The 27,950-nt window shown below is 41.4% G+C and overlaps 1 protein-coding gene across 1 annotated transcript; it reads left to right on the top strand.

The window, feature by feature from the left end:
- Window positions 1-1,034: 1,034 nt before the first annotated feature.
- On the top strand, window positions 1,035-27,645 carry MRPS5 (mitochondrial ribosomal protein S5). Its single transcript, XM_005525383.3, has 11 exons — window positions 1,035-1,162; window positions 2,360-2,497; window positions 12,178-12,303; window positions 12,611-12,844; window positions 15,242-15,276; window positions 22,071-22,161; window positions 22,849-22,895; window positions 23,517-23,574; window positions 24,399-24,461; window positions 25,561-25,697; window positions 27,075-27,645. Exons 1-11 carry the CDS (start codon window positions 1,096-1,098, stop codon window positions 27,297-27,299), a joined length of 1,221 nt encoding a protein of 406 aa, XP_005525440.1. The 5' UTR covers window positions 1,035-1,095; the 3' UTR covers window positions 27,300-27,645.
- Window positions 27,646-27,950: the final 305 nt, after the last annotated feature.

Raw genomic sequence — 27,950 nt, 5'->3', positions numbered from 1 at the left:
CCCCAAACACCTCCCTACTGCCAGTATTTATTCCAAGTATTGGGAAATGAAGCATTAACAACTTCAAAGGTGTAGTTCTGTGAAAAACGAGGTTCACGTGTTTTTATATAGAATTTAAAAGTTTAATAGAAAGACAATTAGGAGATAAAAATAAAGTACACAGATATGGCCGGGTGTCTCTGCATTCAGCCAAGAGAGCACACCTTACTAACAAAGGATTGTCCCTTAAAAACAGAACCCTACTACATGTTCATAAATTCTCATACATGATTCAAACATTCTCTTTTAGTTTTGGATGTTTCTTTGTTTAGTTTTTGACTCGCCCCCTTCTCAATAAATCAATCTTCTTGGCTCCACCGAGTTTCATATTCCCTGATAACAGAAATGCAATAAATTCCTCCCCCAGAGCTCTGGTCACTGCTGTCTTCATCTGGATAAGATAAGATAAGATAAGAATGGACGGGGGATCTCTAACCATCTTTTTCAGCCTTTGGGTTATACAAACAAAAATAGTTCTTGCTTTAATACTGTGCCATAGCTCAACATATATGTATATTATACCACTATTTCTAAGTTTCATCAATAACAGAAATAGAAGGAACCATATCAACCCAACAAAGTTTTCTAACCCCATACATACAACCTTCATATCAATATTTGCGAAAAGCCAATAATATAACATGTATCTATAACGGTTCGAACTATGAGACACCAGTGGTGCTGTAAAATAAGTCCCTAAAAAGAGTCTCTCCTAAAAGAGAGACTCCAGTGCCCACAGAACGCAAGCCCGGACCTGGCTCCGCACACACGGACGGGCCCCGCCATGGCGGGCGCTGGGGACCTGCCGGGGCCTTTCCCTTTGGGGCTGCCCAAGGCCTGCCTGTGTGGGATTGTTAGCGGTGCGGGAAGCGGCAGGGGCAGAGTGGCAGCAAAGGCTCCACTACAGCGGCAGCAGAGGCTTCAGCTGAGCGGCAGCCGCTGGCTTTCGCCTCTCCGCCCTGCTTTATCGCCAGCCGTTCCCTCGCTCCCTGCGCTTTGTCATCAGGCAGCCAGGGGCACCTCAGGACGGTGGCCGGGAGGGCGCTCGGGCCCGTCATGGCGGCGGCGGTGGTGGCGGCCGGCCGGGCGTGTGCCCGCGGCGCGCTGCGAGCGGCCTGGCGAGGTGACGGGGCAGGGCGGGCTGCGGGGGAGCCTCCGCGGGGAGGGCAGCGGCCACCGAGCCGGGCAGGACCCGGGGGAGGCGGGGGGACGCCCCGCAGGGCGAGGGGAGCGCGCTGAGGGTGCCCACCCGGACATCATCAGTGTGCACATCCAGGCATCCATGTCCACATCCAGACACTGAGGTGTGCGTGCACGGCAGCGCGGGTGAGGGCTTTGCGGAGTCCCTGCTGCCTTCCCACGGCTCTGAGGTGTGACCTGCAGCCCCTGGTGCCTCCCCCGCTCCCGGGTTTCGCTGCGGGATCAGGGAAGTTTAGGTGGTGCCGATCTTCCTCATCCTTACAGGGTTCTGGGCAGGGCAGCTGTGCTTTTGGAAACCTGGATCGGTCACCCATCAGAGGAGCGTGGGCAGTAACATCTGCCTTAAGATGATGGAGTGACGTGGTTTGCTTTGTAATTCAAATTATTATTTTCTTCCCATTCTTTCTACCTTTCTCCTCTTACCTCATGGTGGACGTTTTTAGTCAATAGGACACCAAGTTTGTTTTCTCTTATTCTGTAATTTTTCTTTCTGGTTTTTAATCTTCTTCAGTCACTTTTCAAAACTCAGATGTATTATTTTTTTTCCCCAGATGGGGTTAAAGTATACTTAGAAGAAAGGGAAAACATATTTATCCTCTACAGTCCTCTAAAAAGTTTCTCATTTCCCTTTTCTTGAACAAAATCTAAGTAGTTAATGAATTTCAGGTCTCTTTTCATCCTCAAGGCAATCTGTAATGAAGTGGTGCCAAACTCTGATTAGAGCCTGAACATTAAGAGGGGCTTGAAAACAGCCTGGTGGAGTTTCCTTAGTGGAGGGAAACATTTTCACAGTCTAGTCACAAGAATATCCTTAAAAAACCCCAACCATTTCTTGCAGGTAAACCAGGAAAAAATAAAAGGCTGCAACTACTTCTTAATAATTTATTGAAATGACTCTGTCAGCAATGTGCTCGAAGCCTTCTTGCCTTCCTCTCTTTGTGACATTTTCTGTTGCAATGTTTTCCCTCCCACATTCTGCTTTGCATTTCAAGACAAAAGGTTCAAGTCTGATTCCCTTTGAAAATCACTGGCTTTCCTTCCCATGCATTTATTTGCAGAAAATGCCGTTTCAAGGAAGGAAATGTGCTACCTATAAACACCTGTCTGTCTTTGTCCCCAGGGTTTGTTTCTGTGCCAGTGAAAGGGAATTGCAGTTCCTACTCCAGCCTGGCATGGGCATTCCAGACACGGTGCTCCCTCTCTTCCCCCTGGACTGGGAGAGTCGAGCAGTGCAGGAAGAGCAGCTTCTTCAATACATGTAAGTCTTGAGTTGGATAAAAATTCCTAGCTGTAACAAGCAGGAGAGGGAAAGAAAACACTGCTTTGGAGAAATACAGTCATGAAAATCTGTGTATACTGACTTTTTTTTGTATCCCCTGAGATTACAGTGGCAACTACAGGTGTTGACAGAAGGATGTGCACAAAATCAGTTTATCATCTTTTAATAGCAAACAAGGGTTTGCTTTTTGTCACAGTGGATCCATCTAATACATGTCATTGGATGGGAGGAGGAAGCAGCTTCCCCTCTGTTTCCTAGGCCTTTATTGAGAGTATAAATTGTGTGTTTATCTTCTAAATTACTTTTGAGCCCCAGGCAAGACGTGCTGTTCAAGCTGTGCTGCCTCAAAAGTGAAATTACTGAAATGCAAGAATGTGTTACACAGAAACTGTTGGCAGCAATCCTGCAGATTGTCTGGTCTGGTGCAGTGTTTTCCTCCAGTCCTGAAAGGAGCTTCAGCCATGCTCACCATAACTGAGGAATGATGGCTGTTTAAATTCACACTCAGGACTGTCAACTGAGGGTAACTGAGGGGCTTTTTCACCTGCTTTGTGGTTCCTTATCATATCCCTCAGGGGAAGAGGAGAAATGTTAAGGATGCAATCTCTGGCAGAGATAACTGCAGCAATTAGAGAGTGAAAATTTGATTTTTAAAACCCATAGGATTTAAGAGCTCTGCAGAATCAGGCTTTCAGAACTGGTGGTCTCTTCCTATTCTCAACATCCAGGTGACAGAATACTGCATCTGTTTTCTTCACATCTGTTAAAGAAAAGGGGTTAAACAGTCAGGCTGGGCTTGCTGCTCATCTTATCCAGTAAATTTTGACCATTGACTGATTCCAGGTAATTGAGGGTAGAGAGGTCTCCAAAGACTTGGGAAAGGCTGCAGTGTGACCTGCAGCCTCTGCATGGAAAAGGCTTTCTAAGGATGCCACCTGCAGGAAAAACTCGTTTAGGCAAGCAGCAGCAAGATAGGAATATGTAAGAAGCCACCCTCTGTTGTTATTTTGTTTATCTTAAATTGAATGTGTAGCACCACAAGTGATTGCAGTGTGATTAGAATTTGTAGGTTAGATTATTTCCGTAATTAGGCTTGTATTCATATTCACAAGCTCTGGATGAGCTCTGTTTTACCAGGAACTTTTCCAGGTGTCTGGTTAAATGACTGAATTAAAAATATTTGTTGGGATGGCATCCGTGCTGTTTAGTAAAATTTTATATATTTAGGCAAACTACCTAAAACTATTGGCTTATTTAATAATGTGCAACAACCTGGAAAAATGCAAGCGTACCTCCTTTACATATTAAGCAGAGACAGTAACCATGAGATTCAGAAGACTCAGGGTTTTGTACTTCAAAGTAAAATTATTCTGGGAACACTTTCTCTTACAGAAGTAAAAAGCAAAATCTTCAGAATTCAAATGAAGTGGATACAAACAGTATAAATCACTCAAATCCTTAGCAGTGCAGTTGCTCCAGAAGTGGCAACATTTAAAATGCAGATATGACCATTTTATGTGAAATAGCTGTCAAGAGAAATGTCAGCCAAATGTCAGGGCTTTGTGACTGAGAAAGGTGACTGGATTTTTTTTTCTCTCATTAGTGTATGCTTAATTATCTTCCATCATTCCTTGGGTAATATTACAATGCTCTTGTTAGTAGGGTCATCTGTACCTTCAACATGACTATTATTTTTAATTGTTTGACTGGTTTAAATAGAAGGAATTAATTTAAATAGGAGGAATTGCAATTATCCTAGGCATTTATCTCTGATCCTTACCCAGATAGTTCTCTCCTGCAACCCTGACACAAAAACATGCAGAGAGATTTCTTCTTATATTTTAGTGAGTTTTTAATGAAATAGTGTAAAATTATCTTCTTATTCCAGGTTTATTCTTTCCCCTTTCCACCCTCCTGACCATGGGAAGCAGTTCAGCTTTCATTTACTGGTTTGGCTGTCTCCCAGCCTTAGGAATTATCTTTGACCCCAGACATCCAAACCAGCCTGATTTTCCCAACATCCATTATGTGTCCAAGTACATGTGAGATAAAGAGCTTTTATTTGATACTGGGGCTATATAAAAATCATACTGTCCTATTCACAGTTAAGTCCATTAGCTACCCCTGAGAGCCGTGGGATCACAGAATGGTTTGGGTAGGAAGGACCTAAAAGAGCATCTTGTTCCAAAGCCAATTCTGTGGCTGGGGACACCTTCCACTGCTCCTTGAGGCTGCTCCTTAATTACATTTTGTATCATGTTTTTGTAGTTTTATGTGAGTTTTCTTTGGGCTAAATTATTCATTTTGACAGCCATGTCTGACTCAGTGTTCAGAATTGAAAAAATACTTACTTACTCAATTTACAAAGAATTTTTCTTCAAGTATGAACATTCCAGATAAATAATTACAGAGCTGCCTCTTGTCATTATCATTGGTACCATAAGAAGAGTTTTGATGTTTCAACATTAAGGATGTAAAGAGTTACATCTGTACAACTGGTTTTTAAATTATTTTTTTTTCCTTTTACAAGGGAATTGTCTGTAAGTTGAAAAATAGCTGTTTAATTGCTTTCAGTCAAAAGAAAGGGGACTAAATGCCTTATTGTTAATTGTACCTGGAGAGGCATTCTATTGGGTTTTGATTTGATTGGGGTTTTTTTACAGTATTTACTTTGATGGTTTTATGGCATTACTTTTCAAAGGCATTTAGCCTCTGATTTTCATTTTGTTTTGAGGAACTGAACCAAGCCAAAGGTGTTTAGTTTGCAGACCTCACTGAAATGTCTCTTCTCCATATCCATCTGGTGACACTGAGGCATGAGAGTTACTAAAAATAAAAAATGAAAGCTTTAATAATCAAAGCAACCTTCAAAAGATGGTAGCATTTACAACAGCATATACTAGCTACATTTAATGTCCTTGGTTTTTCATAAAATGTTATTAAAAAAAAAAAATACAATTTCTCAGCTGCTGGGATTGTAGCTGGATTTATTCAGGGTTTGAATTGAGACTGACAATCAACCTGACAATCCCACATCTACAACTTCTGCTGACATAGTGACAAATTGCCAGCTTTAGAAAACGTGAAATTCTAATCTGAGTGCACTGTGGAAGTGTGCTCGAGGTTTGCAGTTAAATGGAGTTATTCCCTGTGTCAGTGGAGCAGTGTGAATGTATCTTCTGGAATATTTTCCAGGTCTGGGGTTTTGTTGTACTATCAGGATGCAAGTTTTGTTTCTGGATTTTGAGGAAAATGCCCAAAACTTTCCCATTCTATCTTGGGGGGAAAAAATAATTAGAATATAGATGTCTTTTTCTGCCAACAAATTTGCAGACCCACCTAAACAAAATTTTTATGCAATCCACATAATTGGAGCTTTTGCATTTTTTAACAATGTTATTAAATTACTATGAATAAGTAGGTAGCCCCAAGAGCTTCAGACTTGTATTAACAAAATCAAACACAGATAACACCCTCAGGAGATGACATCTGCAGAGGGTGGAGGCAGAATTGCAAACAGGAGCATGTGTTTTGCTTAAGCAGCCGTTTTTTTTAATGGCCTCACCGAGGAGGCGGAGATTTTTGTTTTGTCCTTATCTTTCAGCAGAGCTCAGTATCAGATATGCATCATGTGCTGCCATTTAAAAAGACTGAGAGGTCTCTTTTGAGAAAGGGGCTCTTTCTTTGAAGAAAACAATGTTTTGAGTGTGGTGATTTAACACACTTGAGAATAATCTGGCCCTATGTCTCATTTCTTACAGATCTTATAGATCCATGCTATTCTGCTCATGGGCCAGGGTTAGACAGGGAATCAAGAAACTGATGTCATATGATGGCAGACAGTGGCATTTCAGAAGTGAAGTGTCAAAAGCAGTTCTCATTTGGGATGAGCACACTGATTTTGATGAGCCTGCTGTAGACTCTCACATGTTAAAAGTAATCCCTCTGGTATTAGTATGCCATTGTTCCATTTTTCTCTCATTATTAAATCTCTTTGTATTATCTGCAGAATATTCCCTTTTGAATCATGGAGGAGAGGATTCAACCTAGAGTTAAAAATTTTCCATAAGTAAGTTTACAAAGCCTGAGTAGGTCTTGGAACTAAAGACCTCCATGTTTAAAACTAAGAGGAAATTATATTAGAAACATAACTTCTCAGGGATAACAGATGCCATGAACTGAGCTGACAGTTTCTGAATATATGAGTTCAGCTGAAGATGATTAAGGTGTATAAAGTCAAACTCCATCTTTGTTTTGGATGGTTCACTGCTGTTGTTTTGGAAGTAGGTTTCTAATGTAATTGTGAGAATGACTCCAGCCACTCGTAAGAATTGAAGTTGAATGTTAATACGTGCAATTGGAAGTGACATCTAAATTATTTGAGTCATGTTCAGCCACTGCAATGAGTTGTAGGTTTTGCTCTTAAGACAGCTGCTCTGTGTATGTTTTTTTCCTAGCACCTTTACCCTAAATGCTTTGTAGTTAAGGATATTGTTCTTAGGTACACTTTGTAAGAAGGTGGAGAGAGAATATGACATCATAAGGCCTAGATTTAAAAATACAGTGGAGCACTCCTTTTCCTAACCTACGCTACTTGAATTGCAGTTCTTTGCTAAATCCTGGTTAGAGTAGTTCATGGAGCCTGCTTTGTGCCAGCCTCTGTCCTAGGAATCATTTGAGTACACGTGGAAAGGGAACTGGAAGCAGAAAGTTATTTTTTGGAATGGTGTTTGTGAAACAGCAGAGAGATGTGTATTCCTGCAGAAAATGGGAGACCATTCAGTCCCCCAAATCAGGAAGTGTGTGGGTCTCCAGGTTCCAGATAAGTGTGTTAAACTTCTGGATTAAGTAAAGGGGGTAAGTTGATTAAGTTAAAGGCCTGCATCCAAGAAGAAATGTCTCATTGTGGTCATTAAGCAGCGGTATATAGATGGTAATTTGTCATTAAATTTGTAGTAGAATATGTTGCAGCACATTCTCTGCTGGTTCATATTTCATATGCATGAAGCATTTTTTTCTAAATCCTGTTTATATTTGGAGATGGTGGCAGGTCCATTGGTGTCTGGAGAAGGAATGGGGTTGGAATATCATACCTTGTAAGATTTCATCTGTTAATAAAAGTGTGTATTCCAGGCTGAAACTTGGAAGAGAATGTAAGTGGTTCAAAAGACCTTACTGAGTTCCTTAAGGTAATGCAGCTGCACAGATGTGATGTGGTTAGTGGACAACAGTGCATTGAAAGAAGCATGTTTATTCTAATAAGCCCTTTAGTCTTTTTATTATGTCAATATTAATGTCTTTGTTTCTCTGCTGCTGTGCTGCCACAGGCTATTTGTCACCAAAAACCTTAGGAAAAGATTACCTGTATTTGAAAGAAGTGAGCCTACTTAGCTGTTTTACAAAATTGATTTTTTCTTCTCTTTTTACTCCCTTCAGTTTTCCAACTGACTGCTCTTTGTCTTTCTTTGTATGCTCAGGAAGCTGTGAACTCCTCTTGCAGGAGACAAAGAAATCTGATTTTAATCTCAGTTAATGAGTATCTAGGATACTGGTTTCTGATGGGGTTTACAACAGGTCGTTTAATACTTGGGGTTTACTGAGGTGTGGCCTGATATTCATCTGATAAATACCTGTCTCATTCCTGATATTTGGTGATAATTTAAAAATTCACAAACCCAAATCCTTTCCAGCATATTACAAATACCTTTTCTGTAGATTAAACAAAATGGAGTGACGTCACACAGACTTTCTGTTGGTGGTTGTTAGTGATCAGCTTGCATAAAGCATGCTTTCGGCTCAGTTCAGTAGTGTATCTTTTTGTAGTCTATAAAATAAAATCTTACAGATGACACTTTTTCCCCCCACTCAGTAGCTCTGTGCTTTTGGGTAACTGACTAAAAATGTGTAGTGGCTTTTACGACTGGTTCTATTTCAGCTCTTGAGGAATGCTTGCAACACCCTGTTTTGCAAAGGCAAAATAAAACAAGCCCATAAATCTCAAAGACCCTGCATATCTGCTGTGGTGTCTTCATTCCAGAACATCTCTACAAGTGTGAAAGCAGTGCAGCAGTCCTCCTTTCCATCTGGAGTTACTTCCTCCAACTCATCACATTTCTCCTGCCTATGTATGTGCTTGCTAATCACCTTGGTGCTTTGCTGTCAAGTCAGATTGACCTTTCTTACACACAGATTTTTATTTTCTCCAGTGGTGTGTTGTCTGTCTGTCATAAGCAATGTCCCCAGCATTGTAATCTTCCTGATGACAGCCTATCCCTTTCGTATCCCATTCTTGTCACTTTGTCTCAAAATCAGCGTGATGCCTCCATCCTATAAAGAACTCAGCCCTGCAGCCTGCAGGCTTCTGATGTGTTTCATTAAATGCAGCTGCTTTCCAAACACATGATGGTATTATTATAGACTGATTAAATGAACTGCACTTCGGGACCAAATGTGATGTTTTCATCTGGTTCTAATTTTGTCAGAATTTGTGCAGTGCTTGAGGCCAAAGCTTGACTTGGCCTGACCCGTTCTTCATGGTTCTGTTGGCATTGAGCGTTCTCCTTTGGTGCAAGACAATGTCCTTACTCTGTGACCTTTGCTACTTTCCTCTATTGGAGTTAAAGTGATCTGATTGTATGTATATTTGGAGTGCAGCTCAAAGTGCAGGATTTTTTTTGGTATTACCAGCTCCAGAGCTGCTCTTTTCTCTCAGCTGCTTGTTGCTGCCCCTCTGCAGCCTCCTTTGTAGCTGTTACGACCCTTTGTGAAGATACCCAAACTGCAGATTGTGGGACTGTTCCAGCTTAAAAATAGCCTTGCAAAGAAAAACTTAAGTACCTTTATTGTGATTCCATGTTTCCAAGCTAGCAGGATTATCATTTTTAAAAACAGGATTGCTAGTTACACAGTGTTTTCTGAATAAGCTAAGAAGCTTAACAGGATTGATGATCAGCCTTCCACCTAATGGAACAGTCCCATGTTTCACTTAGCATGAATTTACTGAAAAATGCATTAACTACTTACTTTGCTTTTTTTTTTTCCTCTGAAAAAAAATTGCAGTAATGAGGTAGTGCATTTTTATATAAGTTTTTGTTGGTTTTGGTGTGGTTTTTTGTTGGTTTTTTTCCTCTCCCCCACATTTATCTCACAGCTACATACATTGGTATGTTGTAATCAGCTGGAAGGTTTTTAGTGGCTGACAGTTCAGACACTGGTTTTAAGCCATTTGATACAACTGCTGTTTGTGGGATTTATTTTGTTTTTTTACTTCTAAACCGCTGAACATTGGGGTTGACTTGAATGTTTAGAAAAGAACATGTAATTTCAGACAAAAACTTCTCGTTTACAGGGACTAAAGCCTACCCAGGAGCAAATTCAGTTCTTGCCTCACAGCATATAAGAAGTGAGATAAATTGCTGTTATCTGTGGGCATTTCTAGTGGTCTGTAATACACAGATTTCCACTTGTTTGCAGTAGAACCAAAAACCCCATTACATGTTTTGACTGTTCATACACCATGAACCATTTTTGGGTATGTAGTGACTTTGAAGGCCACTCTGCTCTTGGCTGTCTTGAGGTAACAGTATTTTGTAGCTCCCTGGACTTGCAGAGTTGTGTGTCCTTCCTTTCAGTGTGTACTGAGCTTTGATTGCTGGGATGAGGATTCTCAAAAAGGAATCAGTTGTGCTTCCTACTTGGGAAAAGATATTTGAGCCAATAGGTGTGTGTCAAACTCTTGGAAGAACCACCTTGACACCTTAAACAAACAATACAAAAATAAACCTGGGCACTTAGTGGTACCTCTGGGCATCCTGGATTGTTTCTGTCCCTCACTGTGTTGTCAGCAAGGCAGAGCTTGCCCAGTTCCAAAGCATTTTCCAGTCTGTGGGGCTGGAAAATGGATCTCTCAAGTGCATTAATCTGAAAAGAACGAATTGCTGGTGGAAAGAGGTAGTGATTTTATGGTTATTTCAATTCCCCTGGTTAAAAGTGTTTACTGACTTTTTTTGTCTACTTTAAATAAACAAAATCAGTTTGTAATCAGGGAGACAAGATTTACACTGCCATAGTTAACACTGCCCCTGGGTCAAGCACGCAATAGCATTAATATGCAAACAGAACCATGGTGATGCTTCTGCATTCTGGCTGGAGAGATGGGCAGGGAAGAACCTCCTGAAATTCAACCAGGGCAAGTGCAGGGTCCTGGGGAGGAACAACCCCAGGCACCAGCACAGGCTGGGGGTGACCTGCTGAGCAGCAGCTCTGCAGAGAAGGACCTGGGGGTGCTGGTGGACACCGAGCTGTCCACGGGCCAGCAGTGCCCTGGGGGACAAGAAAGCCAAGGGGATCCTGGGCTGCATTGGGAACTGCATTGGCAGCAGGTCAGGGAGATGATCCTGCCCCTCTACTCAGCCCTGGTGAGGCCAGTCTGGAGTGCTGTGTCCAGCTCTGGCATCCTCAGGGCAAGAGAGACACAGAGCTCATGGAGAGGGTCCAGCAGAGGGTGACAAAGATGATGAAGGGACTGGAGCACCTCAGTTGTGAGGAGAGGCTGAGGGAGCTGGGCCTGTTGAGCCTGGAGAAGAGACACTGAGAGGGAACCTCATCAATGTCTGTCAGTGTCTGCAGGGAGGGATCCCAGGATGGACCAGGCTCTGCTCAGCGGTGCCGGGCAAAGGGACAAGAGGCAACAGGCAGGAACTGAGGCTCAGGAATCATGAGGAAGAACTTCCCTGTGCAGTGCCCAAGCACTGGGACAGATTGCCCAGAGAGGTTGTGGAGTTTCCCTCACTGGGAATATTCAAGAACCATCTGGATGCCATCCTGTGCCACGTGCTCTGGGATGGCCCTGCCTGAGCAGGGAGGTTGGACCAGATGACCCATGGGGGTCCCTTACAGCCTGACCCATCCTGGGATTCTTGAAATATTATCTGTGGTATCTTTTCACATAATCAATTTCTTTTTGGTGTGCTTTTTTCTTTCGGTTTTCTTTTGCCTAAGCTGCCATGGTGTCCTGTATTGCCATCAGCTGGGTGAGTAGGAGTTTGCAGTTAACTACGGAACGTTTCCTAAGTCTTGCTCTCCTGTGCTGGGTGAAGCACCAAGGCAGTGCATAGTCCTGGCCACAGCCACTGCCTGAAGAGTGCCAGAGCTCTGTGATGATGTTGTTAAAGTGTTTTGTATTCCTTCCTCCTTACATTTCTTTCCACTTAGGCAATAAGGGGAACATGATACTTTCAGAACTTTTTTAGGGGTGATTTAAGTTTGCTGTCATTGATCGATGTCCTTGGATAAGGACTTCAAGGTATTGCTGCTCTGAGTTACTAACAAATTACTTTCTTTTCGTGACCTGGAAATTAATACCTTGCTGGTTACTTGTTAGGAATATTTGTCTTCAAATTAATTTTGAAAAACCTTGTAAAAAGCATGCACTTGGCTGTGTGCCTCTCTCAGTGCAGTAATCAGGAGTAGAGGCACATCTTTGCACCAAATACATGTGCACAGAGTAGGAAATCACTTTCTTGGCAAGGCAGTAATGCTACAGTTTAAATTTCAGCAAAGATCAAACAGGTTTCAAGTTTGGGGTTGTTTTTCGTTCACCTTCAGTTTCCAGTGTAAGCTGTACTTGAATATAACTTAAGGACTTTTTTTTTTTTCAGTGACTGCTGATCAGCTATGGAAAGGAGCTTTGGCAGAGACTGGTGTGGGAGTAAAGAAAGGAAGAGGAAAGAAAAGGAAGAAAAAGCTAAGGAAGAATCTCAATAGAGGCCAGGAGATTGGTGAAGGTAGATTCACAAATACAAAGCTGAAGATATGTCTTGATGTTTTTCATGTATAGTGTTTCTTGATTGTGTAAGTGAATGAAATTCTTTTCCTTTCTGTGATGTCAAACTGCTTGAGATATTTTTGTGTTTAAACAAAAAAATCTTGATTTGATTATTTAATGTTGGTTTTGCTTTTTCAGATATGAATTCTGCATCATAGAATGCAGTTGAAATACGTGAAAATTTTCCATTTTGTTGCATTTTTCCTGAGTGCAGAGTTGCAGTCCTAATTTGGAGCAAAGCATAATTTTTCTCTGTTATTTTTAAGGACGTTCTGGTTTCCTCTGGCCTGGTCTTAATGCTCCTCTGTTGCAAACTGGGAAAGTGCAGGAAGTTGCCCAACGAAAAAAAGAAGAACGGGAGAGAATTCAGACTGAAATTATTCAGCAGAGAGATACTTGGGAGAAGAAAAAGAAAATAAAAATTAAGAGAGAGGGAGGATGGAGTGGAAAGTGTTGGGGAGGTATCATTCTGGATCCTCCTGACCCTGGTCCTAATGGAGGTAAGAAAACCAATTATCCTCTTCCTCTCCCTTAGCCTTTCTGAGGGGGCACTTGGAGAAAGTGAGATCCAGATTTTCCCTGTGATTGAAAATTGGTTTTGCACTTTGTTCCATGCCCATACACAAGCAAACTAAATAAAAGAGCAGGTATTGCTAACACCAGTGAAATTTGTTAAAACACTGCTTAATTTCCTATAGCTGTTACAGACTGTGTGATTATATGTGGTATCACAGAGTACTGTGTTATGTCACAGACTCTTACAGGAGTCTTGCAGGATGGAAATGTTTTTTTGTATCCAGCTTCAATTGATTTCAGTATGAAATATAGTCATGTTTTTTAATAGTTTCTTAAAGGATCCTGTGGGATAAATCAATCTTTTTAAAATTGTAGTTCAAATAATGAAATAGGGTTAAAGATTATGTTATTTGAATGTAGCTTTTAGAAGAAGCTGCAATAAATAACTATCATAATAACTATAAAAGTTATTTTTTTGTTTCCTAAGTAGTTCAGATAGTGAAACTAGAGCTCTTATGTGTACAGCAGAGAGGTGACTTTTTTACAGTGCTTTTATTCAGACTACTAGAGATTCTATAGTAGCTTTAACATTTAGAAGCCTAGTCTTTTTCAACTAATTAAACATGAAAAAGACTCATCAGCTCCTGTTGGGCTGAGTTTTTATTGTGAAACTCTGCTATTGACATCTTTCTGTACACTTTTATAGTAAGAGGAGCTAAGAAAGGTGATATTTTCTGGCACTGTTTGCATTTCATTTTGTTACCCTGAGGGCAAATATTCCATGGAAGGCAGTGATGTGGCAGTGGACTTGGCGAACTGTCACTGAATCTGTCAATGTAAAAATAGGAGATTTGAGAGATGAATTGTTCCAAATTCCCCCTAAGTCAGTGGTGGAACATGGAGGAAGTCAAGAAAGTGCCATGGTTCTAGTTCCATACTGTGAACACAAAACTGTGTTGAGTTTATCCCACTAAAAGAAGTGACAGCTGTTGTAAACAGTGTTTAAGCATTTGTGAACTTTACCTTCTGGTGTTTTCTTTGGTTTTGCTTTTGGCTGGAACAACTTATGTGGATTACTTGCATTAAAGTTGGCTGTGTGGAGCCTGTTCTAGTCAGACCAAGTTTGCCAAAAAGAGGAAAGGGCACTGCAGTCAAAATAGGAGAATGAAGATGTCAGCTTGTGTTATAAATGTGTTTGAGAAAAAGCAGTTTCTGATTAGCATGCGCTGATTTCCTTTTGATCTGCCAAAAATGTCGGGGAGCTTCAGGCCCCCACAGCTCTTTCAGCATCTTTTTATTCAGAGGATTAATGATTTTGCAGGGGAATTGGGACATTCACTGTATGCAAAGCAATATCAAGGTGATAGGAAGAACAGAGCTGAAACTGCCAAACCAAATGAATCCTTTTGGCCTGAGAATGTGGCATGATTGGATTCCCTGGTGTCACTTCCTGTGCCAGCTAGGAGCAGAGAAAGAGCAACATTTTCCACTTAGAAATCAAATTCCTTTTCTCCCAAGTTTACAGTGTTTCTTTAGCAGCTAAAGAGCTTCAGAGGGAGCAGGGAGTGCCTGCTGGGATTCATATCCTTCCTATGAGCTAGAAGTCTGCTTTGTGTAGACTGGCATGTCTCTAACCTGTGCCAAGATCATGTTTATAAGCATCTTGGAGGTTATGTGTAAATGATAAACCAGTCTTTGGTGAGGGACTGAGGCCCCAGTTCTACTCCATTAAACGCTTTTAAGCTTTCCTACAGAATCTCACTGTAACTACTCAAAATAAAGGTTTTTTGTGTTACACTGAAATGCTCTTGTTCATGGGGCAAGCTGGAAAAGCAAGAGGTTGTAAGGACTATGGTTATTTAAAGTGGTTGTGTATTGTTTTGTTTCATGCTCCCCCTCCCTTTTCTGGAATTTCACAAAAGTGTGGATAAAGAAGTATTTGCAGTTTCATAGAATCACTGAATCAAAGAATAGGTTGAGTTGGAATAGACTTTTTACAGGTCATCTAGTCCAAACCCCAAATTTCTTTGAATCCCTGTGAATTGTATGGTAAAAGCTTCAGAATATTATGAAAAATATTGGATAATACTTTAGTCATAATGGAAGTGACCCATCTGGTGATTTTAATGATTAACAGCTTTTGCTTTGTATATGTGAAACTTGAGGTTTATTTGCAGTTTTAGAGCAGTATTTAGGGAGGAAGGCAGTTTAAACTGCTGGTTCAAAATTCTTATTTTACTTTCTCTATTTCTTGCTGAGACTGCTTTACAAAGGACAGCTCCATAGAAGTTGTGTCCTTCTTAATTTGTACCACCTACAGGGGGATGTGCTGATAGACAAGTAACACAAGGAAATGTAACACTCTGTTTTTCTCCCAACAGAAACTTACGAAGATTTTGAAGCAAGAGTCATCGAGGTAAGCATTGCAGATCTTTCAAGGGACTTTGAAGAATTATCACTACTTTATATTGACCTTGCAATTATTTAACAAGTCTCTGCTTTGTCAATATTATAGCAGTAGGAATCAGTCTGGTTTTCTGTTTCAGCTGCATGACATGTACAAGCACAACCTGTGAGAAAGTGAGTTACTTTGTTTCTTCAGTGGAGAGAGAAGGGCTAGGAGAAACGTTTTCTTAACAAAATAGCCTGATTCTCAACAGCTCCTTGTCTGAAAGTTGAAAGATTAATCAGGCAACTCAGAAGCTGAGCTACCTGACAGCTCTACTCCAGAAGAGCATCTGAGGCTTCTGTCCTGTCCTGATAAATGTGCAAATGGCTTTCCTTGTCCTTGATTATCTTTCTGCATTTTGCTGAGATGACCATCAGTTGAAATTCTATCCAGTGGCTTGAGTGTTTTCTAAATAAATCCAAATCTTTGCTTGTGGGCTTTAGTATCCCCTGAGACATGGAAAACAATGATGCTGTACTGTAATCTCAGTCTGGGTAATTAAAAGTCATGAGTTGGTTTCTATATATATATTTTTTATTCCTGAAGAGGGGAAAGATGTAAACTGTTTTTTAGTTGTCTGCTATGAAAAGGATAAAAAGCAATGGATATAAATAAAAAGCAAGGTAAATTTAAGACATAAAGAATGACTTGCAAATGGGAATTTGAATGTTGGAATGGACTGAGAGTGTATGGAATGTCTATCATTGTATCTTTATAAAAACTAGTTAGATAATCTGTCAGAAGGGATGGGGAGACAAAATCTGTGGCATGTTAACCCAGTTTTTTTATCTCAGTGGGTTTTTGGAGTGGACTGGGCCACACTATGGGCTTTGACTGATGCAGCAAAGACCATTTGGAGCACTTGGCCTTTAGCTGTCTAGTCTGTGTTTGAAGGCCATTTGTAAACCCTGAATTGCACAGGATCTGTTCATAAAAGAAGTGATTTTTGTTCCCAAGCCCTGCAGCTGGCAGTGCCTTCTGTGACCTGAAGGGACACATTGCGGAGCAGGGAATGTTGATCTGCTGCTGTGCCATGCCACAGCTGACTCTCACTTTGGATGCTACAGCAGGGGAGTTTGCCCTTTTGTACTGGCAGAATTATTTACAAACAGCAAAGCTGAATTGCTCTGCAGTGGTTTCATGTGCTTTAGAAATCTGTCTCAATGCTTTATTATATTTGAGTAATCAAAAAGCTTTTAGAAGCAGGCTGGGGCTGTGCTGTTACATGAGATTGCCACAGATGTGAACTGAGGAAGTGGAATGCTTTTGCAGAAAAATAGCAGCAGCAAAAATTCTCTGTTCAAAATCAGCAGTGAGCTCAAGATAATTGAGTCTTACAGTTTTCTGATAACAAGTATGAGTTTTGAAATAAATAGATCATTTTAGCATTCCTGGCTGAAATAGGTGAGAGACATGCTGCTATTTCTGGATGTGTTTTCCATTATCTTTACCTTCACAACAGTACAGGAGATTAAAATAATGTTTGCTGGGAAGTTGTGCTTCACAGCAAGAAACTCAGAGTAATTTTTAAAGGACTGCCTTATGAACAAAAATATAATAGACCTTTTCTGTTGTGATTATGCTACTGAAAAGGCTGTGCTGTTTTGCTAAAAAAAGAGAGAACTGGCTTATTAAAGTGTTTTCTTATAATGTAGAAACATAAAAGCTGTAATTTGATTTCTCCTGACTGAGAAATAGAGTATAGACAAGTGCAGATTTTCATGTCAACTAGACCTGAAGTTGTCACAGAGAACTTGGGTTAACTATTTCTTACTTTCCCTACCAGCCTGAGGCACATTTCCTATTCTGCTCATATATTAGAGATAAGAACAATCTCTTCAAATAGAACTGATGGTAATGCTTAACTGATGTCTAACATAGTATAATCACAGTGGTAATTAAAATCTACAGGTGCAGCTGACATGTGCCATTATTATTTTCACTGGAAGGCTTCATTTCATGTGTCATCTGCCCTCAGATGAATTTTTCTTTTATTTTTCTCCAAAATGAACACGGTAACGTAAGAAAAAAAAGGAGCCTACGTGACATCCTGTGCTGTAATAGTAATTGCCTTGTAGTGCAATTAAAATTAGAAAGTGAGACCTTGTGCTCAGTAGGGCCTGAAGGCACAGAATATGAGGTTAGTGGCCCTTTGAGTCTCTCATTAAGGGGACCTTTCTAAAGGAGCAGATAAAGTTGTAAAAAATGCCCTTTGCAAAAGACAGACCTCAAAGGGGTTTTCTCCAACACTGAAATTGCCTCCTGCCAGTTGTGAAAGCTGTGCTTGGTGATCACTTACTGGTTTGTTCATGCTTTTTTGTTTCCACTGCCTGCTCCTGGTGAAGGCAACTTGAAGAATTCTGTGCAAGCACAGCTCCATTTAGCAGGGTCAGTGCAGCCTTTCCAGTGTCAGAATGGCTCTGGTTTTGAGCCAGGTGGTTCAGGTATGGTACTATCATATTTAAATAAGCAAACAGAAACACTCAGAGATTTGTGTTTGAGTGTTGAACTACCCATTGATGTCATCCAGCTTGGAAATGGGATCTGTGCCATTGCCATGAGTTTGAGGACTGGGAAGAGCTGCCAGACACACAGGATAAAAGGATGATGGCTGCAGGGGACAGAAATCTCTGCGTGGCAGTGGTTGCTTTTATTCCTTCCTGGACATCTTGTTTGCCTTGCTGCTCTCACTTGGACATGAGGGAGCTGCTTCCCAGCCTACATCAGGCTTCTTCTTGGCTCAGCTTGGTAGGCTTGCTACTTGTGACAAAAAGAATGTTCTTTAATGCACAGCCTAAATCCTTTGTTTCTTTTTATAAGTCATTGGAAATAGTTTCTGCATAGAGTGAAAAAAAAAAAGAAAGGTTTGTGAAAAAGAAATGCTGCGTGAATTACAGTGTCTGAGATCTGTTGTTTGACAGCCTTGACTGAAAAATTATATGGTATAAAGGATACTCTCTGAGTAATAATTTACTTCTAATGAGATGTTGCCTCAAGTACCTTTGGGGTATTTGTAGGCTCTAGATTTTGCTTTTAGAATACAAGGAAGTCTTCTGTCCCCTAGCTGATACTAATGGTGTCTTTAGACTGGCAATGAAAGTTTCAGACAGTTTTTAAGACAGCACTTGAAGCAACCTGTCACAGGAAAAAATAAGAGGTCAGAGCTGTGCACTATTTCTGATAATCTTGGAGTACTCAAAGATTTTGGCCTGCCCTAAAAGTAGACTTTAGGAATACTACGCTCAACTGGTTCTGTTTAATGAATACTTGATGATTTTTACCTCTTACCTGTCAGCCTGTATGGAAGAAATAACTGGCATTTGGAACACCCAGAAGCTTTTGAGTGACTTTTAATTTGGCATAATCATGGCTCATCCTCTGAAAAGGAAAAAAAGCCATTTCAGATGCAGAGTGACTTTGAGGATGCATTATTGGGAGGTCAATCCAAAGGATCTCTACTCAGGTGAGAGAGGAGAGAGGAACAGGATGAGGTTATTAGTGCTGCTCGTGTTCATGTGAGTGCTGTTCATTTCTGTTTGTGTTGGCTTGCAGGGCTCAGTGTGGGATTGCATTCCCATCTTTCTCTAAGGGTCCCTGGATGGGGAGAGCATCTCCTCCTCTGAGGTGCAAGGTTAAGGACCATTTCAGTATAAACACTGCAGCTGAGGGATGTTCTGCCACTGTGGTACAAATCTGCTGTGCCCTTGGTGCACAGAATGCTGATAGGGACATGATATAGCTAACATGTGTTTGTATAAACTTTGTAATGACAAGTTTATTACTCAATTCTTTTAGATAACTGTATTCCCAAACCTTTTAGCTGTGCCCCTGACCCTCTCTAGGCTCATTTGCATGGAAGTGCTTTTCCTTCAGTGCTGCAGCCTGCTCTCATTTTACCTGACTTCCCTTGCACCTTGGAGAAGTATTGGGACCAGAGGCTTTTATCCCATGAGGGGATCACTCTGTGCAGCCACTTCTCTGCACAACAGCAGCAAAAGAGTGGCAGTGTCAGGAGTGGCCTAGAGGTGGCAGCTTCCTAGAAATCATGACTAGAACAGGATTTCTAGAATGGAGGGATTCCCAAGGGCAGTCAAGTTGGCCAGTCATTCATTCGACTTTTACAGAAACAAAACCTCCAAGGAAGTGTTGGATTTTGACCCTTTTTCTAACCAAGTGCAACAGCTGAAAGCATAATAATGTTTAGCAGCCTTTCTTAGAGCTTAACTTACTTCCACATGGTCATTTCTCCTCTTAATAAATGTTTGGGGTGGTTTCATTTTGGTTTTGAGGTGCTGCTCTTCCCTCAGTTCTAGAAAGAAGGCTGAGTTTGCAGTGTTTCACCACTGGATGGTGGATACAAGGAGACAGTTAATTTGAGGTGCATTGTGATTTAGGCTGAGCATGTGTTGCATCTGCTTTCAAAATTTAAAAATGTGCTTTCAATCTAACTTGAGTGGCAATCTGATAAGAGGTGGTTGTGTCTTGGTTTCAGTCACTTTTCAGAGGCTGTGCTGTTTTAAAAGAGTGGCAGAGAAGCTCCTTGTGTGTGTCTTTATTGCCACATTCTGGAAAGGGAGTGGAATAATCCATGAACAGTTTTCACTGTTCACATGCTTTATTTTTGATATGCTGACTCTATTTTTGTACAGGTACCTACTGAGATTGTCAACAGAAGATAAAAGTGTGTGCAAAGCAAAAATAGTATTCTCTTGATGCTCCTGGGGAGATGACTCTGCTTCGCTCTCTTTTCTTCCATTATTATTTTGCATTTTCTCTGAATAGCCCATTTACACAGGCACTTTCATCTTATGGGGCGTGGTTTTTTAGCTTGTTCTTGTCAGCAATGAGTTTGAAGAAAGGAAAATAGATTGGAATAAGCAATTGGCAAGGCTGATACTTCTTTAAAGTCTTCTCTAGAATGTATGGGCACCTTGAATCAAACAGCATCTTTATTTTAATGAAAGCAAGGTGAAATTTTCAAAACTCTAACCATAATCTGTACCTAGTGAAGGCACTGGAATTTTAGGGGGGGGGGATTGTTGGGGTTTCTTGTTTGGATTGTTTATGGTGAATTTTCTTAAGAATATTTAAACCATGACCAAGTATTTTCTAATAAGCCACTTTCAGATGTATAACACTACAACTAGAGTAGCTTGCTGAAGGGTTACATAAAGGGAAAAGGGTTTTTATATATGCTATGTATTACCTTTTTATACATTATATATAATTCATGTGTTACATACAGCATATAAACAGCAATAAATGTCTGTATTTAAATAAACATTTAGTTCAATACAGAAGCAAAACCAAGGGAACTAGAACAGATGGACAAAGGATCTGAGATTGTTGTCCCAAAATTGGATTCTCTCACCCAGTGTGCAAGAAGCCAATCCACACACAGTCGAGCTATTTGATTTATTTATAGTTCTGCTCCAACAGGGGTGCTGTGGGTAAAGCTAGCACGCTGAAAGCCAAAAATGCAAACATATTTATACAGCTTGATTATTTACAGTTCTGCATAATGAATCTACATCACTTCTTGGCTAAGCTGCTCCTTGCTTAGCTGTCTCTCACCTGGATTTAAGGGCACAGCACATTCTAAATTCATGTTTGTTGTTAGAGGTCTCCACTCACACCAGCCTCAGCTTCAGAGGTGTGGTTTTCACGTCAAAATGAGCCAGGTTCACCAAAGGACAGAATCTGAAGTATTTCTAAACCCCAGCAGTCCAAAGCTGGTTTGGGCTGACATGTAACCAGTCTCTTCCCCTTATCTCATTGTTTTAGTGACCTGTTGCCACATTCTGCATTCTCTAGGTCAAGTTGTCCTCCCTTTTCCCAGAACATGCTCTCCCTCCCACCTGTACATCTGTCTCTTTTCCACTTTGGGGTACGTTAGACCATATAAGGTGGGGGCCTGTAAAGCAGTCACTTGCTTATGGAATATTCTGAGTTGGAAGGGGCCCATCCAGGAGCATCGAGGTCAGCTCCTGGCCTTGCACAGAACACCCCAAGGATCACACCAAGTGCCTGAGATTGTTGTTAAAATGCTTCTTCAACTCTGTCAGGCTTGGTGCTGTGACCACTGCCCTGGGGAGCCTGTTCCATTGCCCAACCACCCTCTGGGTGAAAAACCTTTTCCTGATATCCAACCTAAACCTCCTCTGACTCAGCTTCAGGCTACTTCCTTCTTCTTCCCCTGTCTTGAATGGAATGTCCTTTTCAGCAGCTGTCATCTCTGTAATGAGACTGCCTTCTGCAGCATGCAAGTAGATTCCAGTCCTAAGTTTTAATTCATGTAAAGCAACAACAGACCTGGAGCAGCTCCTGAGAGTGCTTCTAAAATAGGTTAAAATATATGGGGGGCACTTCAATATTGTTGTTGCTTTCTCAATATTAGTATTACTTTCCATTTTTTCCCCATGTTTTCTCATCATGCTTGAAATCACACATGAAGCTGGCAGCACTCGAGCATTATCTGTTGTGCACCTGAACACAGCAAGGGTTATTTTCATTGAGGTGCACTGAGGAAACTTTGTCTCTGAGTGTGGATTTTTAACAACCTTTATGTATTTAATGCCTTGAAGCCTCTGTCCCACTGCAGATGCTACCCATTGACAAAGACAGTATAGATATTTTAAGTGTATTCTACAGTTTTTGGCAAACTTGACTCTCTTTAAAAATAAATAAGAAAAGCTAACAATACCCAACCCATTTGGACTATGTGCAATAACAAGAAGCCTTGTGTTGATTTTTTTCTTCAGGTGAGAAATGTGTTTTGTATGAAGGCAAAGGAAGGCCGGAAAAAATCAGTACGTGCCTTAGTGGCTGTTGGGAATGGTAAAGGGGCTGCAGGTATGTGCTTTTATTGTATGTGCAAGGCAACAGCTGATGATGGCATATTGTGTGGGAGCTGTAATGAGACAGCTGTATTCATGGTCAGCCAGAGTTTTGCTGAACTTTGCTTATGTGAAAGATTCAAGGTCTCGTGTGTTCCTCCAGCTGAATTTTGCTTGCACTTGGGAGTGGAGGAAAGTTTATAAAGCAAGGAGGAAGGTGTGGCTCTCTTGCAGAAAGATGTATTGCTCTGAAAAAACTCTTCCTGCCTCTCCTTTGGAAAGCTTCTTCATGGAATGTGTTATCACTGTAATCCAGATGTCCTAAATGGTGGAACTGAAGTTGTCCCAGGCTTTTTTTCTTCATTCCCTTCTTTATTTTTAAAGAGAGTGGACTGTTTCTTTTGTCTGAAGAACACCACTACTCAATTGTTTGAAACAAAGTTCGGTCAAACACACAATAACAGCGTAAACCTTTTTTTTTTCCCCTTTGACAAGCAGTTGGCATCCAAAAGTTAGGTGTTCATAACTCCTAAACTGTTTGTGATTTTCTCTGAACCACTTTCTGAGTATCATCTGTGCACTGGAGCAGAAATTTAAATGCTAAACATGGCTGTGAAATTTTCTATTTTTTTCCACTTTTCTTTCCAAAGGTCATCTACATCATCTGTTTCTCAGCAATAAAATGCCTCTTTCTGTCTTGCAGGTTTTGCAATAGGGAAGGCAGGTGACAGGATGAATGCTTTAAGGAAAGTATGTTGGTTGAATTTTTTTTCTTGATGACAATTACACTTACGGGTTTTTCCCCTAATAATCAGTATAATTTGTAGTCTTTGCAAAGAAGTAAATCCATGTGTTTGCTTTGTCTCTCTTGATAACCACTGAATGATTTAGGTTAGAAAAGCCTTTTAAGATCATCCAGTCCAGCTGTTGCCAAGTCCACCCCCAGTCCATGTCCCTCAGAGCCCTGTCTGCACATCTCTCCAACACCTCTGGGGATGGTGGCTGAGCCACTTCACTGCCAGCCTGTTCCAGTGCCTAGTAACCCTTTCAGGGGTGACATTTTTCCCATCTAAACCTTCACTGGCACAACTGGAGGCAATTCTTCTTCTCATCCTATCACTTTCTACCTGGGACAAGAGACTGACCCCCACCTCACTTCAGTCTCCTTTCAGGTGTCTGTAGGGAGCAGTAAGGTCTCCCCTGAGCCTCCTCCAGACTAAATATTTTCATTTCCATAGAGTTTAGATGTGGCAAATCTGTTTTCCTGAGTTGTTTTTCTTTTTTTACATCTAATTACTGAATAAGGGTAAACTGCAAATGGCTTAGCAGAAGAATTCAAGAAGAAAAATGTTTTCTGCTTTTATTCCCTAGGCAAAGAATAAAGCAATAAGCTCCTTGCACTTCGTAGAGCTGTATCAGAACCACACAAGTAAGTATTATTCTTTCAGTGTGAGCACTGAGTATACCAGCTGCTTGCAACTATTTGCAAAGTATAAAAAAATGTTAAATAAAGTTTTTCTGATGTGATGCATTGTATTACAATTCTTGACAGCCTGGTCTAGTTGAAGGTTTCCCTGCTCATTGTGGAGGGGTTGGACCAGATGACCTTTAAAAGGTCCTTTCCAACCCAAACAATTCCATGATTCTGTGCTTAAAATTTGGATACTTAATGCATAGTATTTCAGGCTCTTAATAGCAAGATTAGATCTTTTCTGGCACAGTTTGAGTTAAGGGAGTCAGATACTGTCGGGGCATTTTTCTTTACAGTGAACTCCTGTGCTTTTCCCCTTTCTGTGTCAGAGGAGATGATTCCCTGTGACTCAGTCCATGTGTGCTGACCCAGCAGCCAGGGGGAACCTGGACTGGAGGGTCAGCCTGATGTTTCCTGGTAGTGTTTTTTTTTAGTACTCTGTGTGGAAAATCCAAGAATGCTGATGCCTTGGGGGAAATCTTAGGTTAAAAGCTAGATTACTAAAAAAATACGAGTTAAATTGTATCATGTGAGCTCAGTTCAAAACCAAATGAGGCTCACTGGAGGCACACCTACCTATTTTTCAATAGTAGCATAGTATTCACAGGTATTTCAACACTCATAATCTATTCCAGAAATTTACCTAGACTAATCCTCCGCTTTAAAGAAGTCAGGGGAGAGTAAAGCAAGCTTCACAGTTCAGAAAAAAAAAAGGTACTAGCTAAAGCTTTTCTAGAAGGAGGAATTTATCTGTAATGCCTTTTTTTTTTTCCCCTCTCCAGTTTACCACGACATTTCTGTGAAATTTAAAAGGACAAAAATCCGCATGAAGAAACAAAACAAAGGTAATAAAAGAAGTTTAAGTTTTGAAGTTTTAACAATTACTGAGTGGTATTTATTTGATGAGCTTAAGTAGTGTCTAGTCTACCATGTTTTAAATGTTGAAAATGATCAGTCATTTTTCTTTACAAATACCTACTGTTGCTGACATGGCTTTGCTCTTGCAATTTGGGATTTGTCCCTTTTGCACTGGTGGGAGCTCTATCAGCCTTCCTAAGTGTAATTCCTCCAGTTCCAAATTACCAAGGTGTGGGCCCTGGTCCTGCTCCACCCACTGGTGGGTTTGTATAGAGCTATAAATTCCCACACCCTTCCCCCTCCAGGTCTCCCTTCCTTTACAGCCTTGGTGGTTGTGAAGTCAGTTTGATCTTCCTGGAAGTGGCACCTGAAGTTTCCTGATAGCTCATCAGTTAAGGAGGAGTGTTTTTTACTTTTCCATGTCTCTTTGGGTTTTATTTTGTTTCTGGTTTCCCCTTTCTCCCTCAGTTTCCTAGTTGACAGGGTCTCCAATCAGATAACCTCACTAGAATAAACATTCTAGCCCTTTTCTGTGGCTTTCCAGCCATTTGATCCCAAGGATGTATTTCTTTTTGTGTCCTCTACTCAGCAGCAGCAAGACTGTCCTTCAGTTTTTAAAGATCACTAGAGCTAAGCCATGTGAAACAAACCTCTCTGGAGTAAAAGTAGACTCCTCAAAAAAATAACTTCTCCACTGAAACCTAGCAAGTCTAAGAAACTGTTTGCAATTAATGCCAATGTACTACAGTTATGCATTGGAGCTGATATAATCTCCATCTCTGTGATGGAGATGGATGCAGATGACACATAAACCTCTGTTGTGTTTGTGGATTTTGAAATGTGTTTGTTTCTCCTTCACTCTGTGCCACTAAAATCATGACAAAGTATAATCATTCATTGCTGGGCCAGGAAAGGGGAAGTGATGCCTCTGCACAGCCCCTGGAGTCATTTTTAACATCTAATGTGTTCTAACATGCTGGGTAACAAAAATAGTGAAGAAGAGATCTCAGTGCTCTCTTCTGAGTAAGTTGTGTGCTTACAAATAATCACACAATGCTCATTTATGTTTTTTTTTTTATTCCCCAGGGTATGGGCTGCATTGCCACCGAGCCATTATCACCATCTGCAGGCTAATTGGCATTAAGGACATGTATGCCAAGGTCACTGGATCCAAAAACTTGATTAACATCACCAGAGCTCTCTTTAGAGGCTTGACCTTACAGGTGGGTGCACTCCTGGTGCCCATTGGGTTTGGGGACAGAAGGGGATGGATGTTGTAATGGTTTGTGGGAAAACAATTTATATTCCAGGTTTAAAATAAAGTAATCTTACAAAAAGCAAACAAAATCAGCAAAGGGGGTAATTCCTCAGCAGTTTCATGGAGTTGTCCAGTCAGGAATAGCTGTAACTCTGCCTGTTCCACAGCCAGGTGTCTGCAGGGGACATCTGAATTCCTGGGCTTTCATTTGGTGTGGTTTTGGTGACTGTTGAAAAATCCTGGGCAGAGGGAATTGTGGGCCAGGTTTGGTTGCTGCTGCTTTTTGTGTTCCAAGTTCTCATTGCACAAGGGCTGAAGCCCCAGCTGCTTCTACTGCTTCTTGTAATTGAGATCTCTGAAGTCAGTCAGGGAGGTGCTCACAGTGGAGATGTCTGTCTGAGCCAGCTGCCTGGAATTGATGGAAAAGCTCCAACATGCACCATTTCATCCTACTTCCTTTGCACACCAGCCTCAGGATGAGTCAACCCTCTGGAAATTCCTGGTTATCCCATTTGTTTGCAGTTTTGGTGGCTGCCAGGGTTTGGCTGCTTCCATTCCCAGTGCAGCCTTGCAGAGCTGTAGCTGTCAAGGCTGTCACCCTGTCCTGGCCAATGTCATCAGTTCAGCCTCAGGAGGTGAGGGGCTTGTGATCCTCTTTGCCTGGTGAGTGTCACAGACCTCACAGCTTAGCAGTACCTCAGGGCAATCAGACTTGAGGGAGCCTGGTGTTGTATTTTCAGTCATTGTCTCTGAGAATCTTCCAGAGAACGAACAGAAGAAAGGCCTGCTGTATAAATTACTGCTTTTGGAATTATGCACTTGATATGTTTTCTTCACTGCCCTGAGTAGGAAAAATTTCCTGTCACCTGTAAACACTGTAAAACCTGAGTGTTATCAAAACACCTTGTAGGCAAGGGAGAGGTGTAGTTGAAAATAATGTTACATTTATATCTTTATGTTAGCTAATGCCACTGTCTGGGCAGTAACAGGCACTTTTCTGTTGTCACAGCAAAATTTATATCCACATAAAAACAAAAATGTTCTGCACAGTACTAACATCCCAACAGGCATGTTTATGAGCAGGATACATCTTTCCAGAAGCAGGTTCCTCTGGGATGACACTGTAGGGCTGATCAGTGTATCTGAGGTCTGGCTATCTGAATTTTTGCCCAGTAAGATAAGCCTGACAAGTCTTTCATTTACACAGTGCTTAAACTGTTTCTTAGGAAATTACTTTTTGGGATCTTTTTCCCCTGCCCCACATCCCATGTAGATTTTTGCCTGAAGTAAAGCCACACTGTGCATCATTGTTTTGGTTGCCTTTTCCCTGTCCTGCTGCCAGGAGACTCACCAGCAGCTGGCAAACAAGAAGAGCCTCTACGTGGTGGAGTTCCGGGAGGAGCAGGGCCCTCTGCCCATCGTGGTGGCCCTGCCCGAGGGGACTGTCCGTGAGGAGCCTGAGCCTGAGGATGAGGTTCCAAACACAAAGCTGGAGTGGAGGGAGGTGAAAGAAGCCCAGGGAATGTTGAAATCTCCCTGGGCAAGTGTCAGACGGGCGGCGTGCTGACAGCTTCGGTCCCTCTGTGGCTCCAGCTCAGGTGCAGCTGGGAAAGCCTGGCTCAAGACAGGGTGTCTGGGCTTGAGTTTCAGGGGAGGGCAGCAGGAGCTGTCTCGTGCCATCTGTGTCACTGCTGCCATCCAGGAGCACTGTTTGCTTTCCTACAATTCCCTGACCACTGTCCAAGTGGGAATGTTCAGATGGAAACAGTGAACGTGTCTTCGGCTTCAAGCCTGCATTGACTCCGTTCCAGAAGATGGTTTGTAATCGAGAGCTCCCATGTTCCTTTCACAAGTTCTTGGGAAACTGTTGAAAATACAAGATTGTGAAAGCAATAAAGAATCATCAGAGTGGGTTTGTTTGGGTCCATTTTTCTGTTTTTGTTTTTTTGCAGAACGCTGGTTCTAGGAGATGCTGAAGCGAGCAGCAGTAGTGGGAGGTGATGCATGCACCCTCTGTTCACTGCTGAGGCTCAGGGGTTAAATTCTGTGCCTCCCCCTCTGTGAGTGCCTGTCATGGCATTTCCCCAAATGCCAAAAGATGCTTGGGCCACCTCTTTTGTTAGTATGGAGAGAATACTGTACAAATCCTTCAGGACAAGCCTGGGAATTTACATTTGGAATTCTGATGTTAAAGACATTTAGGAGCAATGTGTTACAC

Source organism: Pseudopodoces humilis, chromosome 3 (assembly GCF_049639895.1).
Source record: "Pseudopodoces humilis isolate 2021_Gansu_Grassland_sample_001 chromosome 3, ASM4963989v1, whole genome shotgun sequence".
Lineage (NCBI taxonomy): Eukaryota > Metazoa > Chordata > Aves > Passeriformes > Paridae > Pseudopodoces > Pseudopodoces humilis.
The sequence above is the reverse complement of the archived record's forward strand: the minus strand, read 5'-3'. Positions and strand labels throughout refer to the sequence as shown.

What these genes read in the sequence shown, in the direction of transcription:
- MRPS5 (XM_005525383.3), top strand. Translation starts at nt 1,096, where the DNA reads ATGGCGGCGGCGGTGGTGGCGGCCGGCCGGGCGTGTGCCCGCGGCGCG. An exon ending in GAGCAGCTTCTTCAATACAT is followed by an intron (nt 2,498 to 12,177) that starts GTAAGTCTTGAG and finishes TTTTTTTTTCAG; the next exon opens with TGACTGCTGATCAGCTATGG. An exon ending in GAATGGTAAAGGGGCTGCAG is followed by an intron (nt 22,162 to 22,848) that starts GTATGTGCTTTT and finishes TCTGTCTTGCAG; the next exon opens with GTTTTGCAATAGGGAAGGCA.